This window comes from Leopardus geoffroyi, chromosome B4 (genome assembly GCF_018350155.1).
Source record: "Leopardus geoffroyi isolate Oge1 chromosome B4, O.geoffroyi_Oge1_pat1.0, whole genome shotgun sequence".
Taxonomy (NCBI): domain Eukaryota; kingdom Metazoa; phylum Chordata; class Mammalia; order Carnivora; family Felidae; genus Leopardus; species Leopardus geoffroyi.
Genome location: NC_059341.1, coordinates 108,344,836 through 108,366,029, shown reverse-complemented (window position 1 = coordinate 108,366,029; position 21,194 = coordinate 108,344,836). Strand labels below are relative to the sequence as shown.

Sequence of the window (21,194 nt, the reverse complement as noted above, 5' to 3'; positions counted from 1 at the left end):
TTTTCTTTGAATGTATATGTTTTATGTTTTATGGTTCATGAGTTTCTTAAATCTACAACTTGAAGTTTTCCTCACTTTTAGTAAATTCTCAACCATTAACTTTTCAAACATTACTTTTATGACACTCTCACCACTTCTTGGACTGTAATTACATGTGTGTGAGACATTTTTGCTGTATCTTGCACGTCTGATCTCTTTCCTGTATTTTTGATTCTCTTTCATTTCATGCTTCAATTTAGATTTTTTAAAAAATGTTTATTATTTTTGAGACAGAGAGAGACAGCAAGAGAGCACAAGAAGGGTAGGGGCTGAGAGAGAGAGGGAGACACAGAATCTGAAGTAGGCTTCAGGCTCTGAGCTGTCAGTCAGGACAGAGCCTGATGCGGGGATTGAACCCACTAGCCGTGAGATCATGACCTGAGCTGAAGTCGGACACTCAAATGACTGAGCCACCCAGGTGCCCCTAGATATTTCTTTCAGACCTATTTTCCCATCTCTCCTCAGTTTTGATTAACCTGTAGTTAAATCTATCCATTGAGTTCTTAATTTCAGTTTTTTAAGTTATACTTTTCTTTTGGATATTTTTATAAGTTCAGTATCTGTTGAAATCCTCAATTTCTTCTATATCCCTAAAGTTATTATGTATATTTCTTTAAAAATCTCCATTATCTGAAATCTTGTTGGCTCTATGTGTATCCATCGTTTCTCCTGGTGTTCAATGTTGTCTCATCTGTTTCTATGCCTGTGTGTGTGTGTGTGTGTGTGTGTGTGTGTGTGCGCGCGCGCGCGCCAAACACTGCATAGGAAAAAATGTAGAGATAATTTGAAGTTTGGAATGTTATCTATTTCTGGAGATGTTTTGTTTCTGGCAAAAGGCTACTAGAAAGTCTATTTGCAATGCACCTAGACTGGTGACATTATCAAATGCTTTGCTTAGCTTCTCACATCTTTGTATTTTCTTCTTGACTCATAATTCTTTGCTTACTTGTTAGTTCTCTAATGACTTCAATTACATTCTTAAAAATAACTTTTCCAGCTTTTAAAGTTGTTCTCTGCAGGAGGGTTGGTTTGAATTACATAGTCTTCTCTTACCAGAAGTAGAAGTCCTCTTGTATTTTTTAATGGAAAATAAACTAACATCTCATAGTCTACATAACATGGTTTATTTAAAAAACCTTAAGAGCTCTGGAATCCTTTCCCATTTTTAAATCATATACACACCACATATACATATACACACAAACAAATACATATAAAGTATATATGTATATGTAAATCATCTGTACATAAGGTATATATACACACTATAAAATATATAATAAATATTCTATTTTGGCTGAATTTGGGGGAAAGTAGAAAATACAAACTCTTTATAACTAATGTGGTTAAGGAAGAGTTTAATCAGCTTTTTTCAAACTTGGGATTACCATTTCCTGAATCCCCCTTATCCACAGATATTTTTTTTAATTTTTTTAAATGTTTATTCATGTTTGAGACAGAGAGAGACAAAGCATGAGAAGGGGAGGGGCAGAGAGAGAAGGCGACACAGAATCTAAAGCAGGTTCCAGGCTCTGGGCGTCAGCACAAAGCCCAAGGCAACCCTCAAACTCACGAACCACTAGATCGAGATCATGCCCTGAGCTGAAGTCAGACGCTTAACCGACTAAGCCACCCAGGTGCCCCTCCACAGATAATTTTTTTTTTTTAATTTACAGTTTGCTTCATGCTCTACTGGACTGAATTCCTAATCAGATTTTTTTTTTCTGTAGAAAGTTAAATTGATTCTGAACCTTATATTAAAAAATACCATGATACTGTCTAAAATAGATTTAGGGAGCTTTAATTATGTCGCTTACACATATTTTTCTTTCTTATTCAAATATTATTGAGTGCCAACTATATATCTGGCTCTATTCTAAGTGCTGAGGATATAGCTAAATAAGATCTTCGCGACATGGTTCTCCCTTGGTAGAGCTTACATTCTATTAGTGGAAACACAACATTTAAGTTAAATTTTAACAATTTAGATTAAATAGTACAATAGCAGATAAATGTAATGAATGGAGCGGGTGTTGGGTGAGAGAGTTACTAGGTATAGAGGAAAAATTTACTAAGGTAGTGTTGTAAGAGAAAGCCTTCTCATGGGACTGGAGACACAAACTAAACAATGAGAGGGTCATTGTGCGAAGTGTGGAGGGCAGAGTTTCCAGGCAGAACAATGAAGTATAAAAGCCTCAAAGTAAAAAATTTCTTATCATATTTGAGGAACTGAAAAGGGTTCTGACATTTACAGTCAGGTGGGCCATGATATGAACGATAGCTTTTGTTCTAAGAGCAATGAGAGATCATGGGAAGATTTTAAATACTTAAGTTATATAAAATGCATCATATTAAATTCTACAAAGGAGGTTAAAATACAGCACCTGACCTTCAATATTCTTTAAAGTTGAGCTTCCCACTAACTTTCCAATTTCTATTGACTCTTTCCCCAGATCCTTTTCTATTAGTCAGGTTGAAAAATAAAAACATTCATACAAAAGTTAGACAAGATTTTGCTAGTTGATTTTTAATTCTTTGTAGGTACAGGCAAATTTTTACTTTTCTAATATGAATGAAGTTTTGTTTCCTGTTTCAAAATGCTGTGGTAAGGATTTCATTATGTTATAGGTAAAGCACATAGAACAATGCCTGTACAAGCAGTGAGCAACAAGCAAGAGTAAAGAGACTATTATCATATCATATCATAATTATATATTATATTATATTATATTATATTATATTATATTATATTAATTATATCGTATGGTAGATAAAAGTTTATTCTGGTTATTGTGGGAACACAGGAAATGGTGTTGTAAGCTAGAATTGAAAATTTTTTTCTTAAGGGATTAATGCCTGAGGTGACAAGAATTAGCCAAGTGAAGAGATTTCCTTCAACGCATAGGACAGTGAGTCCAGTTCATCAAAGGAAACAGCATATTCAAAGATGTTATACAAGCATCATGTAGCTCCATCTACATTTGAAGTTATTTAAAGGTATGGTCCTTTGTGTTTTTCTTCACTAAAAAAGTTTATGAAGCATCCATTATGCATTAGGTGTTATCCTAAAGGCTGTGAATACCAAGGAGATACATGTAGCTTAACATTTAGTAAGAAAATAGTAATTTGAAGTAGAGTCATTGTTGCAAACCGAGATACTGATGGACAGAGCACATTTTATGAATATTCAGATCCTTGTTTATTTTGACTAATATTGAGTCTTGCTCAGTAGAAATAAGATTGCAAACATCTCTTCTTTACAGCATGACATCAGGTATTCTTCGGTTGCTTGCAATTATTCCCCCAGGTCTTAATATCTAATCACATTGGCATTAATAGCAAGTACTCTATACAACTACAGAAATACAAGAGGTACTTTAAAACAATCTACATAATGTGACTCTGTGCCTTAAGCTGGTATTAAAAGGAAGAAAGCTAGAAGGGAAAATGCTTGTAATCATACAATAAAAAATACCACAAAGGAAGATGGTTTGGCTAGAAATGCTCTGAAGTAAAAATTATAGAAGTTGAAGGTCTTTTAACGTCTTCAATGCTCAAAAATTTAGTACAAAAATATTTGAACATCTATGATGTAAAAGGACATATGGTGTGTGTAAATCTTCAGTTTTATAAGAGGAGAAATAGAAAGCATGCTAGTGATGACAGCACCAGACTGGGAATTAAGAAAATCTGACATTAAAATCAAGTAAAATGTCCCAGGGAATGGAGGAACGAAGACAAAACTTGCCTCTCTGAGAAGGTTGTTGGGCCAGATCCAATTGTTTTCCTGGCTTGTCTAGCTTCCTTCCTTGGCTAAAGCCAAAAGTCTGAATTTGGCATTGGTTTAGAAGTAGCAAATTTTAAAATTTGAGCAGATTAGGGCAAGAATGTCACTTAATTTGTGAATAAATAATAATAAGAAAAAATGAAGCAAAAGTAGAGTGTTTACTTTTGGGCTGTGTGGAGATGTTCTCATCTATCTGAAAATTAAAATAGGTGATTAAAAATATGGTCACTTTTAGAGTCTAACATATGGTCCCTAATAATGTTAGATAATCATGATAATATTAATAATAATATTAGATGAGGTAGGAGTTAATTACATGGCACAAATTAGACATTTATCACCATGTTGGTACTAAACTGTTTCTTAATTTATATTAATGCAAGCTATGAGAAAGAACAAAATTGGCTATTAGTTTCCCAGAGTTTTGCCTAACTTAATCATTAGTCTTTATTCTTTTTCTTAAATATTTTGATTCTAAGGTTGTATATACATTTCAGCATTATCCAAGAACCTTTGCTCTTCAGTGTCTGCATTTTGTTTGATTTTTGCTAGCATTGTTTTCATAAAGAAATTATCTCCATTTCTGTTCAGTCACTTACTCTCTGTATGATCTTGGGCAAATCACCTATCAAACTCTCAAAACCAGTTCCCTCATCTGTACAATGTTGCCAGTTATAATACATTCTTCAGAGTTTTTGAAGATTGAATCAGAGAATTTAAGTAAAACTCTTGGCACAGTACCTACCTAGCAAGAAATACAATAAATACTACCAATTGCAAGCAAGAGGAAAAAAGAATAAAGCTGTACTTTTAAAATGACTATTGCAAATGGTTACAAGTTTTGAGGACTTAACTATATATTTATACTGCGTATTTCAAGCATTTTTCAAGGAGGATCTCATGTAATCCCCAACAACTAGGTACTATTAGTATCCAATTTTACATGTGAAAAATAATTCTAAACAGGGAAGTTAAATAATGTCCTCAAGGCCACACAGTCAATAAATGGTGGAATCAAGATTCAGTTCCATTCAGGCAGTTAGTGTTAGACTAACTCTGGAATCTAGACTTATCTTTATTAAGCTAGGCTTCTTTTTATACCAGTGATAGCTATAGAAGAGTGATGTCAGGATGCTACTCTGAGCATTTTACCATAAAAAAGGAAACTTGGTAAGAGATCTCTGAGGTAATAATCAAGATAGTGTTTCAAAGTCTAAGGCAAGATCAGATATTGAAGCCTAAGTAGGGATTATGGGTGACCTAGGGTAAAGGAAAACAGTAATCCAACATTAAATAAATTATAAATAAATAAACAAGTCAATCAAGTAAACCAATGTTGAATCTGTAAAGTCCTCAGACTCTTAGCTTTGTCTCACAGGAATAACTGATTGATACCTAACATACTGCACATGTATGAGGTTACCCTGGGACCAGGTGTGGTCAAAAGTTCCTCAGCCTTCAAAAGGTTACAGCTGTAAATCTGGCAGCTAGACAAAAATTGTCAATATTTCATGTTATCGCAAAATAGAAAGATACTTTGTAAAACATGGTCTATTAAAAGGGAATAATTCTTTACCTTATATCACTTAATATTATTTGATATTTCATCAAATATTCCTCAAATTTAAGTGTACTTTTTTGCCTAATAGAGGATATGTACCACCCTCTCTGTCCTATTAGTGACATTCAGAAAAAAGCAGCAATAATAGCTAAATAATTTTAGTATAATTTATAAGAGAAATCATGGAAATACCCACAGATAATATTGCAAAGTGGAGAAGAAAATATTTTTTAAACTTAACATTAAAAAAATCACACAGTGTTATTATAAATGGGAATTATAGGGAGAAATCATCAAATAATACTATCATCTAATCTCAACAAAACCAAGGAAATGATAAGACAGTGCTGCGATGCCATTGTGCTGAGAGAATGTTTCAGATAGAACATTCAATCTAAACCTACACTGAGATTTAATTCTGATCTCCCTCACTTTTGGGGGGGTAAGATGCCCAACTATTAATTTCATTTGAAATTTTTAAGGGAAAAGTCCTTCCAATGCTCTAAAATGAGATTGTGATGATAGTTGTGTTATTGTGAATATATTGAAATTCATTGAATTGTACTCTTAAATCTGGTGCATTTTATATTATAGAAATTGTATCTCAAAAGACCTGATTTTAAAATGTGCCCTCTACTGGGAAGCTGGGGTGAGTCAGTCTACTCAGGGGGAAACCGACTGGCCCTTATGGCAAGTTAGGAAATAATGTGAGTCCAGGAAGCATGTGAATCCAGAGAGACAGGTAAAGTCACCTTGGGATTCAACCTGGCCAGCAATGATCAAATTACCTTTGCCTCACTCTTTTCCTCTTAAAAGAAGGTAGAAATAAACATACTAGGTAAAAAAGGTTCTTCCATGTACAGCTGTCTTTGCCAAGCCTATTCCTTCAAAAACAAAAAAACAAAAAAAGAACACCAACGCTGAAAGTAACTGTCAGTCACTAGATTATCTGGTACCCACATAATACATAATGACCATTCAGTGAAATTAATGAAATGACAAATATATTTGAGGTTGCAAAAAGAAAAAAAAAAGTAAATTAAATGCATTTCATATGGATGAAAGTAAACAAAAACATATAACTTCATATCATGAAGCATAGGTAGAAATGTTCTATGTTCTATAGTCCACTTTATTTCTGTCAGTATTTGAACTATTCCTAGCATATTTTATATTAATACACAAATCTATAAATATACCATATATATATATATATATATATATATATATATGGTATATTTTACACACACTATTCTAGCTGGTAGCATACCTTCACACTTCACAGAACAAGATAATGCGACCTATAGAACAGGCTGGGATAGATTTCTCTCTTTTGATTGTGAGATGTATGCTAATTTAAAGGGCAAAAATGCCCCAATTATCTTTCTCACTAGGCAGTGCCTTTCTAAAGTAACAATGCTTCTATTTAACAGGTAATAGCTGTGGTATTGTTATTGATTTTAGCAGAATTTCATCTCTTTCTTTCACAGTGAAATGGTGAAATTAAGACTGTAATAAGGAAATTAACTAATTAAAACCCAAGCCCTATTTTATATTGAAAACATATTTTAATTTTGTTAAAATACTAATGGATAAGTATTTTTTGAAATATTGGTTTTTGACACCTTCAATGGTCACGAATTTTTAAAAATGTTTTTCTAAGGAAAATTTCTAATATTAAAAAACAATTGAATGGTAGAGCAAGCCTACATATACCATCATCTACTGATCCAAAAAAATTCAATAATTTGCTATACTTATTTTATCTATCTTCTTATGTATATATTTACTACTAAAGAAAATTCTAGACCCCATGTCTTCCACTGCTACATACTTAATAGGCATCTAAAGAAAAGTATACATTTGGGGTTTATCAAATTTTTCTTTTGTAAATCAAAATATCTATTTTCAATATGCTATAATAACACATAATTTTTTTAATAATTACTTTTGAGAGAGGGAGTCAGACAGCACAAGTGGTGGAGGAGCAGAGAAAGAGGGAGACACAGAATTTGAAGCTGGCTCTAGGTTCCGAGCCATCAGCACAGAGCCTGACGTGAGGCTTGAACTCACAAACCACAAGATCATGACCTGAGCTAAAAATGGACACAACCGACTGAGCCACCCAGGTGCTCCAATAATGCATAAATTTTAAGACTTATTTAAAATGTATAGAAGACAGAGTATTAAAAATTCTAAGTGGTTCACTTCCATTCAAATGTATTTTTCCTATTAGAAATTATAATCCAAAAGTATAGATAAAATTATGAATATTGTAATATTAAAGAGAAAGCAATGGCAAACTTATTGTAAGTCTTGTTGGCTTCTCTGACATATTTAAATATTTCTGTTCAATAATGTAAGTCCATAATTCTTCCAAATGCTGAAATCAGAAATATAATCTGCCATTTAGATGTATAAATCCTTTACCCCAAAAGTCAGTTGGGCAAGCTTCAAATATAGTAAAATATTTAAAATTCCATAGTTTAATTTATAACATTTAATGCAATTTGTGTATATTGGCAGTAAAGTAAATATATTAGAATATCATTTCCACATGGGTTCACTTCCACTGATATTGGCTAATATCAGTCAGTGTAAAATTTGAATAAAATTAGTAACACTGATGAAATAGCTTTATAAGATTTCACATAAAAATATAAGAAATTTAAATTTATGTAAGCACTGATACAAATACTAAACTACTATGCTAATGAATCGATGCACTAAATTAGTATTTTAGCTCCAAGAGACATATTTTGACTTTTATTTAATTATACCTTATATATAATATTTCATATATGTAATTTAGGACTACTGAGAATTAAACTTTTATTTTATTGGGGTGCCTGGGAGGCTCAGTTGGTTAAGCATCTGACTCTTGGTTTTGGGTCAGGTCATAATATCACTGTTCGTGAGTTTGAGCCCTGCATCAGGTTCCGCACTATCAGGGCAGAGAGAGAGGGAGAAAAAGAGGATCCCACGCAGCCTCCTTGCTATCAGTGCAGTGGGGCTTGATCCTACAAACCATGAAATCATGACCTGAGCCAAAATCAAGAATCGGATGTTAAATCAACTGAACCACCCAGGCACCCCTAATTTTTTTTATTTGAGATACAATTTTCCATCTTTATCTTTTTTCTACAAATTCTTTTATTTATTTATTTTTTTAACTTTTTCTTTTAGTTCTAGTTACTTAACGTACTATATTAGTTTCAGGTGTATGATACGGTGATTCAACAATTCCATACTCCATCTTTACCTTTTTTACCTATGTATCTATGATTAAACCATACCTTCAAAGTGATCATCTCTTCTGGGCTGTGCCTTCTTTGGTGATTTTGTAACAGAAACTTTATTTTCATTATTTTTGAATAATTCTAGGCAAACAGTGGGATCTAGACAAAAAGAGCAAGATAAGACAAAAGTTCAGCTCTGTCTCATTCTATCTCTGAAGTGGCTATATTTTTTTATGATAGTATTAACAAATAATACCCACTCTATAAATCACTGTGATATTGGTAATTATGTCAAAGTTTCATAATATGAAATAGTAACTAACCATTCACATATTCTTGGTTTTCTGATTAAGTACATAGCCAATAATTAATACAGAGCACAGAAATGCTAATAATGTGAAAAAATCACATAAACACTTTCTAGTAATGGCATCATCTTTTTATTTTTGGAATTGTTTTACTGTTTATTTTAGCTCCTTTATTAAATTCCTGATTTCTGCTGGAATAAAGTAAAATTTCTGTAAATTCATAATAGGTGAAAGCTATTATTACAGGAAAGGCCATATACCCTACTATTCTCTCCTCTACATATGAGGAGCTGGGAGAAAGGAGATGTAAGCAAGACAATTGATAGGAGAGACAAAGATCATTTCATTAATTTTACGGATAAAATAATGGTTTTGCTTTTGTCCTAATGTATTATATTTACATAACAAAGAATTTATGGAAATTCTATATACATTTTATAGCCAAGAGCACTCTAAATCTATTAATTTTACAAAATAAATGGGATGATTGTAAATATAGGGCCCTATAATTTACTGGTAATGAATGATTCTATGGAATGTAAATTGGAGATTTGGTGCAGTTGTACTTTTTGCTTATTGAAGAACTGTGAGAAAAGAAACTAGTGGTGTAAGTAATGGAGTAGAATAAAGAATGGAAATTTATGCATTTCAAGTAGGTTAACATAAAACCACATTTAAGGGCAGCATACATTTCTTAATATCTTACATCATCTTGCAAAAGGATAACTTAAAATCTTTAATTAATATCTAGCAGTAACATTGAATATGCTAAATAGAAAAATATGATTTTTAATAGTGTAAAGCTCAAACTACATACTTCAATTAAATGCTAAGATAGCATATTTTTAGAATATTATTAGAAAAACAGAATAGTAGTTGTAGAGTTATTTTTCAAGCATGTGGAAACTGAAGAATTCCATTAGTCTTTTAGCAATAATTACCTTTACTAATAAGCATGATTTCCATGGTTCACAGAGATTATATTTCTCAAGATTAGGGAAAATATTAGTCAATATTTGGGCATGTCTCATAATTATATGTGACCTAAGGTATTGTAAGAGTTGGGTGTTTCTATATGAATTCAACATAAATTAGAAATAAGAATAACATATTTAAAAAAAATGGTGTCTATGTATTTAATAAAACATATATTATATATTTCTAAGTCATTTATGAAAAACCATGCTGACATGTCAAAAGGAGCATTAGTCAGTCAGGGAAGACAGATTACCATGGGCTTATGTTCTGTATGATACCTTATAACCTACTGATCTTTCTACATGTTCTCCTGTTCTTGCTATTCCATTTCATCTATGCACGTCCTGAGCAAAGACATTACAATTCGACAGAACTGGATTAGACCCGAGACCTAATTTTTACTAGTTGTGTGACTCTGGGCAAATTGCCCTCTCTCCTTCACTTCTCTACCCAAGAGAAATAATATTAACTTTGTAATACTACTGCGAGAACTAATGAAATAATGTATGTAAAGCATCAAGACTCATGTCTGCAAAGTGTCAGTGCTCAACAAATGCTGGCTAGTAAACATATAACCACAACATAAATAAGAATAATATTTCCAACTTGGCAATTCTATTCTCAGAAAAGATCTTAAATCCTCCATAGAATAAGATGATATTAATTGATGGTCCATAATTGGCTTCATTTTACCCATTTTATTTATATAGCACACAGAATAATAGCTGTAGATCTTTTATAAATTCTTTGGTACTCCTTTGGGCAAATAATCTCTCCATGACTTGATTTCTTAATATGTAAAACAGAGAGAAAAATAGCACTTTCCTCATATTATTATCAAGATTAAAGAATACATACAAAAATATCTAGAAAAGTTGTCTAGCTCAACTTACTCAAAAAAAATTTTTACTCTACAAGGGCGCATAAACAGTGCTATATTTTCATTATCCTTTCATTTTAAAACATTCTGATTGCAACCTTTAATTTATTTAAAAGTTACATTAATTCAAATTTCAAAGGGATAATAAAGAAGCAAGAAACAGTATTCTAGATGGGGGGAAAAATCACTTGATTTTGATAGCCCCTGGAAATACCACTGTGAAATAAGACACTACTCTTACCCTCAAAAAATACCCTCAAAAAATAAGCTAGGGTACAAACTTATTGTAAAGAGTTCAGCTTGTGAAACCTTTTTCTTGCATCATAAAATCAATTTTGTACATTTAAATCTACCCTCTGAGGTCATCAATGGCAAGTCTATGTTGCTGTTTTAAAAATCTTTTGTCTCCCAGTATGGATTGCCCAATGTCTGGGAAATAGATTTTAAATATATCTTTATAAAATACTTAAAGAAACCTATAAGTAAGTTGAATTTCTATTATGTATGTGGTTCCGTACTCAACACTTCATTATCTCATTTAAGTAACATAACTTTATTTAGGCATTAGAACAACCTTAAAATTATTTCATCTCCTATATAATCTCTTTTCAGTTTCTACAGTCCTAATCTTAGCTCGCTGGTTGATCTTATTCTTGTTAACTTCATACATAAAAACCTGGTTATTACCCATTTTTTGTATGTGCAAAGTACAGCTGTGCTGTAAAATATGTTTTAAGTTAAGTCTGATGACTATTTCATCATTTACTTACTAATTTAAATTTGCCTTCCCAAATAGAAACATACATTTAAATGACTATAATATACATACCCAGTTATACACATACACACAGTCAAAGGTATTTAGTGACTTTTATCTCATTTACTGCTGATTCAGTTAATAGTTGTTAATTGAATATCTACCATATGCCAGGTATGATATTAGGTGGGGAACAAGGAGTGTCTTCACCTCAAGGATCTTACTATTCAAATGGATTTTATTATTGTTTTGCTAGCGCAACAAAGTTAATGTTTGATCAAAAAATGTTTTTATTTTATTTATTTTGAGAGAGAGAGAGAGAGAGAGCGCGCGCACGAGCAGGAGAGGGACAGAGAAAGAGAGAGGGAATCCCAAGCATGCTCAGCACAGAGCCTGACGCCAGGCATGATCCCACAAACTGTGAGATCAGGACCTGAGCCAAAATCAAGAGTACGACGCTTAATCCAGGCACCACATGACCAAAATTCTTATAAATTATTTTTAGAAATCACTGAAGTAAACAAAACAAATTATCAATAAACTTAATTTTGTCACAGTTCTATCTATTCTAGTCCCTTTTAATCCTTCACATTCATTCTTTACCTTATCATTTTGCAACCTGATCTCTTTGTGGTAGCCCATGACTGCTCAAGTCACATTAAAAAGTTAGTCTAACTTATTTTCTACCTGGCTTAATTCTTGACTACAAATACATGTTACCAACACAGTCTCAAGCTATTTTCATCGCTGAAATAAAATGAACAAGTATTTATTGAGTGCTTACTATGTACTTGACACTGTGCTAGGTGTTACAAACTGCTGCAAGATGATTCTTATCCCTTGTGTAGCCCTACCTTTAGAACTAAATTAACTTCTTTTGCTTCATCCTACTCTTTCTTTACTCAATGAAATATGAAATGTGATATGCATAAATATGATAAATATTGAAAGACCACATTGTGTTTTTGTCCTTATATTCTTAGCCTTTAAACTTTTTAAGGGCTCTCCACCCAAATCCCTATACTCAGAACTTATCCTCTCTGAGAAGTGTTCCACATCAAAACAAAGCACTTACTCTCTTCCCTGACCCTGTTCCTCTCAATCTTGCTACCAGTCAAGCTCATTACTTTTAGGTTATTGACTCTTATGTTTTCAGTAAACCAGCAACTCACATCTTGCACATCATGCTTTCCACGGTAGTTATACACCCTAACCTTCCCTGCGTATTCGCTAAATTCCAACACAGATCACCAAATTCTAAAATTACTTCTGTGCATGAGGCAACAGTAAATACAAAAAGACAAACAAATAAAAACTCCATAAAGATAAGACCAGTCATTACTGGTTCATGCTTATGTCCATCATGAGAAAAACAGCAATAACTTACTAGGAATAACAATAATCAGATCCCAAACTCAAACTAAGTAAATATAACTCTTCACAATTTTAGATTTCATCCTCTGACTTCCAATCAATTCCTCTTCCCTCTCCCCCTCCTCTTCTGGCTTTTTCTGTTTAAAGCAGATGACCTCTTTTATCCCAGTAGAAGTCATTAATACTGACTCTCCCCTGATGGTTGCCTACACTGTATGTTTCCTTGGCCCCTTGCTTCTTTATTAATCAGCAAACTCAGTGTATTCCTCCCCTATCTGCAACTTTCTTTGAATAATTGACCCTCAGCCTTTTGCCCTATTTTCACTCTTATCTTCAAACAAATATTGTGGACTCATATCCCTTGGTTAATAAATACACGTATAAGATATAAACGGGAAGTATTATGCTACTGAGCAACTTATGCTAAGGTTTTTCATGGTAGAAATTTGAATTAAAGCTTCCATAACCTGTGCATTTATACCCCACTCCTTGAGGATTACAGCTTTGTTAGCTTGGAGGACATAATTGATTCCATTTCATTAAAAGTTTCTATCCTCTGATGTTTCACCTACCACCCTCCCTACCCCCACAAAGATGGATAGTCTCCCGTAGTTTTATGGACAATGTTGCCCTCTGGTGGCTTATGATTTTCAAGTTGGCATGTTATCCATGTTATATATATATATATATATATATATATATATATATATCCATGTATATTTGAAAATTACTATTAATTTTTAAGTGTTTAATATAATTGAAGTATCTAAAGCATCATTTTAACTTCTTAGTAAAAGTTTAAAATTATGGCCATTATTTTAGGCAGATTTAAATAAGGTAGTAGGATTTTACATATTGAATTGTAAACTGGAAATGTACTAGAAAGTTCTTTTTCTGTAAGAAGAAAACCAGAGGTACAATCTTATACGATTCATTCACAGATACAAAATGACATAAGTGCTACATTATTAATCTAGCAGAAGACTAAAGTATTATAATTGGAGAAGATCCCACTGATTTTCTTGTTCATTATTTCATCCTTAATCTTACCTTGAGTATTTCTATTCTGAGTATCTGCTGTGACGAGGCAGTAGAGAAAAAGAATGAGGAGAATTTAAATGTCATCATTAAGTTGTACATTATGGAATTCAAATTTACAAGAAAAAAATTACTTGTATTTCATTAATCTAATAATATTTTGATTAAACAAAAGCAAAACAAAAGCTTAACAAGGGTACAAACTCAGTAGTAAGAGGGGCGCCTGGGTGGCGCAGTCGGTTGAGCGTCCGACTTTAGCCAGGTCACGATCTCGCGGTCCGTGAGTTCGAGCCCCGGGTCAGGCTCTGGGCTGATGGCTCAGAGCCTGGAGCCTGTTTCCGATTCTGTGTCTCCCTCTCTCTCTGCCCCTCCCCCGTTCATGCTCTGTCTCTCTCTGTCCCAAAAATAAATAAAAAAATGTTGAAAAAAAAAATTTAGATACAAATTCAGTAGTAAGAATGCAATTTGGTTTACAATCATGCAATTAGAGTAATGATATCCATAAAAATTATACAATTGCCATTTTAGACCTTTACCTAACAGATCATGCTTAATGGCCACTGGCAAAATGTTGAATTTAAAATTAGGTTGTTAATTTGTATGTTTGGTTGTCCTTTTACATTTGTTACTCTATCATGCCACCTTGTGACAGATAAAAAATGTTTGATTTTGCCTGATAATTATTACGTCTATTTTTTGTCCTTTAACACAATGGTTTTTTGTATGAGCATATATTCCTTATTAAACCTTTTGCTAAAACATATTATTTACTATGCTGATTTATTAAAAATGATTTTAACAACAAAAATCACTTAGTTATAAGAATGAGCAAGAAAGATCTATACATTTCCAGAGATAGATTCTACTAAGATAGATTTTTTCTTAGCTTCACTATCAGAAACTATTACAAACATTGTGAATATCTTTTAAAAAATAGACCATGAACATAATTAATAATTATTTGTTGAAAATTGGCTGAAATAGTACTTATGCCACTTCTAATATCTGAACTTCCCCCAGGAATTTCAGAAACTTTTATTATTCTCAAAACAGCTATTTAAAGAATGTTTGTTGGTACTACTGAAGATGAAAAAAATATATACAGCAAAGCAATAAAAAAGTTTGCCAAACTACCCTGACTTACTATACTGGATTCCATTTCCCTAGGACTGAAACAAAGTCTCACTATTGTTAAGAGTTTGGAGTTACTAATCCTTGGGAACCACCTTATAGTATTGTGTTCACTGAGTCCTGATGAACTTAATAGGAGTTTATAAAACAGGACTGTGGGAGGCACAAAGCAAGTCAGCACAGAGCTGTCAGCACAGAGCCTGACGTGGGGCTCAAACTCAGGAACCCAGAGATCATGACCTGAGCTGAAGTCAGATGCTTAATTAACCAACTGAGTCACTCAGGCACCGCTACATTTTCTTTAAAAATGTTTAAAATTTCAATCTTTCAAACTTTACAAACTGTTAGCACACAACAAAAAGTATTACAGCTATCTCAAAAAGATAAACGATGTCACTAACATAACAAACATCAAAAAAACGAAAGTTGACATTTTGGAATATAAAAATAAATCATCAGAAATTTATCAATAAAGTACTGTGCCAAGAAATATCAGCTATTCCTTGGAAACTAAGAGTATCTTGGTTATTATTATTATTATTGTTTAATGTTTACCTTTATTTTTGAGAGAGACAGAGGAGAAAGCGAGAGAGTGTGAGTGAGGGAGGGGGAGAGAGAGAGGGAGATACAGAATCTGAAGTAGGCTCCAGGTTCTGAGTTGTCGGCACAGAGTCCAATGCAGGGCTCGAACTCACAAACCATGAGACCATGACCTGAGCAGAAGTTGGCCACTTAACTGACTGAGCTACCCAGGCACCCCTTATTATTTAAAAAAAGAAAAAAATATATATATATATATATGTAAATATATATATATTTTTTCTTAGAATTCTACCAGGGAATTAATGATTAAAATAATAAATAGAAGGAGTCATCATTAAGTATTACCTAAATAATAAATAGGAAATAATAAATAATTTTTAAATAATAAATAGGAAAATTAATAAACATAAAAATCTTCTAAATGCTTCTTTGTATACTTAAATAAGCTAGAACTACAAGATTAATATAGATTCTTTGCTTTTCTCAGGACTGATGGTACTTTTACAAAAACATTTCACTGCCATTAAAATCTCAAAAATTCTTAAAATCTACAAAAGAAGCTAATGAATGAGAAAAACTCAAAACCAGCTTTTTTTTAAAAAAAGGTCACATTACTTATATCAAGTCTATGAGTCCTTGAGTAAATATTTATAAAATTATAAGTAAATGCAAAGTTACATACAATATGCTAATAATTTTAAGTAGTTTTAATTATAAAGTCATAATAATGTGCTGTTTCTTGCTCTGACACCTATAAACTACTCCACATATTAGGTAATGATACTAAAATGATCAAAAGTATCCAAAGAATGATTTGAAGAATCAAGTGGGATAGAAAAAAAAGGGTGCCACTGAACATTTCCCAAGTTCTACATAATTGTGAAGATATACACTGTACTTCTTTTCCAAAATGTCAAGTTGTGAAGCCTTCAGAGCTAATGTTCATGGAACAAACAAACTTATAGAAATAGCTTATTGAATAATCAAGCAATTTAAAAACAAAGGAATAACCACATGAAGCAGACACTCTAGAATCAACATTTGTCAAAATGAACCAACTTAGAAACAAATTACAGCATAATTCTCAGTGCACAATGGATAGAATAATCAATGAGAAAGTAGATAAGAAACAGAGGGAAAGTGAAAATAGCCCTTAAGTGTATAACAAATCATTTAACGTAATAACATAATTTTCTCTAAGTTTCCTTGGTTGAGTTTTCAGAATTATTACCTTAGACGTATTCATAACTGCACATTTCATTTTGGTTCTTATTAAATGTTATTAAATACGATTTGGTAAAGAATATTTTAAGACAATTTATCTTCAATATCAGACACACATTATTATTCAAAGAGCATTCACAACCCACCTAATTTTTTCCTTAATTTCTTTGATTTCATCTTCTGTGCTCTCTTCAACATTTGCTGAGCAGTTGCAATGTCCTTAAAGCCCCTATTAATAGATTGCATAAAGGAAAAACAAATATTCAGACCATATTTATATATACATAGATATACAAACACACGTATCTGAATTATATCATACTAAAACAAATTAGATTCCATTTAAGAACCTATAATTTAACAGATGTATAGTTTCTTAAAAACTAATAATTCTTAAAGTCTTGAAAAATGTCTATCCTACAGATTTTAAAGTCTCTCAATTTCTTAATATTTTAGTTTAAAATATACCACATACCATTCTTTCGAAATTTTTTCTTCTTTTTCAGATTTTAGCGAACTCTTTCTGCTGATCTTTGATTCAGGTGTCCAGGACAAAGTTCTGTGTTCTGGTCTGGCGATAGAAAAAACTACACTAACTGAATCAACACAAGTATATCAGCACGTTTTAAAGAACTACAAGCTATTTATATTGTTTCAAACTCGGAAATAAAATCTATTTAAGTTACAGAAAAACTTTATCTTGAAAAGTAATAAAAGTCTGCCATTAATTTAAAATGTTTACATTTCAATTACTTGAAGCATATTTCAATCCTTTTGTCGAAAGAAATGCAGCCCTGGAATTTTTATTCTAATCCTTATCTCTACCTATATCATAGTATTTTAAAGTTCAGTTGTTTACAACAGTTAATGACACTATTGCACTGACACTTTTGTAGTTGTTTTAATGAAGCTACCTCACACTTTTTTTTTTTTTACTGAAAACTCCGTAAAAATCATTACGCTTAACACTGTTTTCCCATCTTCTAAGCAGATAAATTTGTACTTAATTTTCATCATTTTACCACTTTTGTAATAAGTATAGTATTCTCATTATGGGTTGATTCTCTAAAAGAGTAATTTAGCTTACCTGCTATTAAACTGTGAGTGTTCTGATGAAAACAAATTTTCTTTCTCATTACATAGCCACGCTTGAGCTGGATGGCTTGGTAAATTCAGTGAAGTATCATCATATTTTAAGGTTCCACAGAACTTATCAGAAAAATAAGGTATATTAAGTATAAAATAAATGGAAAAATTCTAGCACTTATATCATATTACTTTACATGCACATTATTCAGTAGCCTCCCAAGGGAAACACATACAAAAACTGAAAATTATAATAAAATTAAATTTATGTAATACACATGTAAATGTCCTTTATTGTAGTGGTAAGGGATATGTTTTTTTGGTACAGTTTGCATATACAGAGTGATTAATAGCAAAGATCTTAAAAATATCAAAAAACAAAAACTTCAAAGATTATCAAATAAATAACAGATATTGCAGTCCATTGACCTCTGACTGAGAATCTTCAGCTGTTGCCCTCTTAATGCATATTTTTGTATTTTTAAAGTGCTGTCAACTAGTGATTTTAGTCTGCTGCCAAATATGCAGCTGAAGTATATCATTTTTTTTTTTGCTACTGTGAAATAAAGTGTTGAAAGAAATCCAAAATAAAGAAAAAAATTAGAAGCAAACGAAAGAAAAGCTACATGAAAAATTACATCTGGGGATGAGGAGGAAGTCAGAGGCTTCTAAAAGTAATTGTGTTTTTCAAGTCAATAAATTGCATTATTAATCATTGCAGCACGGCATAACCTTAAGAAACGAACAAAGATGGAGCATTAAGAGATTTCCATGACATGTTACCTTTGGCCAGTGCAGCTGGTTCGGGAGAAGCAGTGTTTGTGAAGGGAAGCGGGCGGAATCTAAAGCTAGCCATTCTTTCTCTAAGGCAGCCTGCAAATAGTAAACATTAATGTACATAGTTCAGTTTGCATAACTTTTACAAAGAATCTTTGAAATTGTCTTTTATACTACAAATATTAAGAGAGAGGATTTTTATTTATAGGAAAATGTGCTACGTGCTATTGTGAGATGTTATGCCATCTATTTAAAGCAAACATTGTAAAAAATAGAAGAGTTTTCACCCCCAAGTGGGATAAAGTGAGAATTTGACTGCTCAAGTGTTACAGAAAATAAAGAGGTGCAGACTGCTCCGTGTATTTAACTGTTTGATAATTATGACTCTGAGCCAACTCTAGATGTGACTGGGGGACAGAATCTTTCATCTCTTTTTAATGCAAACTTTAATATTTTCAACCAAACCTCAGTATTGAAAATTTATGGTTATTTTAATATTACTATCATTTTTTCCATGTACACTGTCTATAAGATAGATTTTCCTTAATTTTTTCAAAGATTTCAAATTTTCTGAATAGATGGAAAATGAATTTTGTGGCAACATAAAAATCATGGATCTTAACATTATAGTCTCTAATTCAAGTGTGTGAATTATAAAAAATATATAAATTTAAATTTTAAAATGATTCTATTTAAGTCCCTTCACTTTTTATCTTATCTTTATTCCATTTATGTAATTATCAAATTTATTTTATATTTTCACAATGGTATACTAATTATGCTAGTGTTATATAATTAGGATATAATTATCCAAATTTTTTTTGCTTGCATTATCTAATATGGTTTAGAATAAACTTCTGTGGTTCTATAATGTTTCGGGAATTTTTACAAAAAAGATCAGATGCTCATGAACTTGTTTTTTAAAAGGTTGTAAAATATTCGAACATTTTGGATTTAAAAACTAGAATGATTATATTCTGAGGAGAACTAAATGCAATTTTCCATTTATACAATTTCAGTGTTTCTTGACCATCTCTTGAAAGCCCACTGAGAAGGAAAAACTAAGAAACCCTGACTATAGGCTAGCAGTGCAATGACATATTTTTACTTATAGAACTTAGAATAACTATTTAAATTCATGGTATTTGAATAAATAGGAAACCTCTACTCAGTTGTTTGACAGGAACATTGTCCAATTTTTTCCAGGTAAACATTTTAACACATATATCACAGTTATGTATCAGTTACATATGGTTTAAGAATATGTATCTTGTTTAAAAAGTGCTATTTACGATGCAAACAGGATCCAGGGTTCAGATTTAAAAAAAAATTAATGTTTATTTCATTACTTATGAGAGAGAGAGAGAGAGAGAGAGAGACAGAGTGTGAGCAGGGACAGGGCAGAGAGCGAGAGGCAGACACAGAATCTGAAACAGGTTCCAGGCTCTGAGCTGTCAGCACAGAGCCCAACTCAGGGCTCAAACTCACAAACTGTGAGATCATGACCTGAGCTGAAGTTGGACACTTAACTGACTGAGCCACCCAGGCTCCCCTAGAGCTCAGATTTTTTAATTCTTCCTTGTGTAAGACAAATAAAGAAAAATCCAGTTCCATCCCAGGAAAGTCCAAGGCCTATGGCATATCAGCTAGCATCAAATTCGAATTCTTAATCTGGTGAAAACTACTAAAGTGAAGAGAAAATGTGAAAATGTGGAGATGATATGATAAAAGGCAGTCCCAGAAGATTCTGGGAAGATGGAGGAGTAGGAAGAACTGGGAACCTGTCTCCCAACTTAGAAAATGACTGCACTGGCAGAATCCATCTGATGTAATTATTTTGGAATTCTGGCATCTATTGAAGGCTTATAACTTCCAGGGGAAGACTTGGATGGTAAATTGTGGTTAATTTTATTCAATATCAGCTTTTAGCACAGTAGCAGCTATTCTCTACTCCTGGGCTCTGAGGCAGGCAGCTGCTCATGTGTTCCAGGAGTAGCCCGCACACAGCTTGTAGAGCCAGGGTGGACAATCAGGACAGTAACCTGCAAGTATCAGTGTCTATGCACTGATCATTGATTATTACTTCTGGTCACAGAGGTGCAAAGAAGTGGGTATCCTTTGCTGCACTTCTATTGTTGCAAGCCCCTGCCCTACCAGCTAAGTGATCTCCAGGGGATTTCATGGACTGCTATTCTCCCCAACCCCTTCATTTTTCTTTATTTCATCTTTTGGGAGCCATTAAAGACTAAGATATGCTTTTTTTTTCTTAAGGCTAGAACATTCAAAAGCATCTGTATATATGTAGGAAATTAGAAAGTCAACATACATGTCCAGGGAAAGGCACAGGCTCAGAAAAGACCTGAGAAGACCTTAAGTTTGTAACTCAGGGTGACCCTCAGCACAGAGATAGCCTATAATAATACAAAAACAAAAACAATAAAAGCAAAAACAAAACCCCAGTAAACCTTGGGG

The 21,194-nt window shown here is 32.5% G+C and overlaps 1 protein-coding gene across 5 annotated transcripts in view; it reads right to left on the bottom strand.

Annotated features, from left to right (window-relative positions):
- The window catches only part of LRRIQ1 (leucine rich repeats and IQ motif containing 1), a 210,589-nt gene that overhangs the window by 80,615 nt on the left and 108,780 nt on the right, over window positions 1-21,194 (bottom strand). For 2 of the 5 annotated variants that reach the window (XM_045463931.1, XM_045463935.1), the window contains exons 19-24: window positions 18,729-18,818; window positions 17,947-18,068; window positions 17,335-17,430; window positions 17,006-17,088; window positions 13,974-14,000; window positions 8,684-8,785 (exon numbers count right to left, since the gene is read on the bottom strand). In XM_045463931.1, the coding sequence (XP_045319887.1) occupies window positions 8,684-8,785; window positions 13,974-14,000; window positions 17,006-17,088; window positions 17,335-17,430; window positions 17,947-18,068; window positions 18,729-18,818 (520 nt within the window). The remainder of the gene's footprint in view (window positions 1-8,683; window positions 8,786-13,973; window positions 14,001-17,005; window positions 17,089-17,334; window positions 17,431-17,946; window positions 18,069-18,728; window positions 18,819-21,194) is intronic. The other 3 variants (XM_045463934.1, XM_045463936.1, XM_045463933.1) reach the window with 2 other exon arrangements.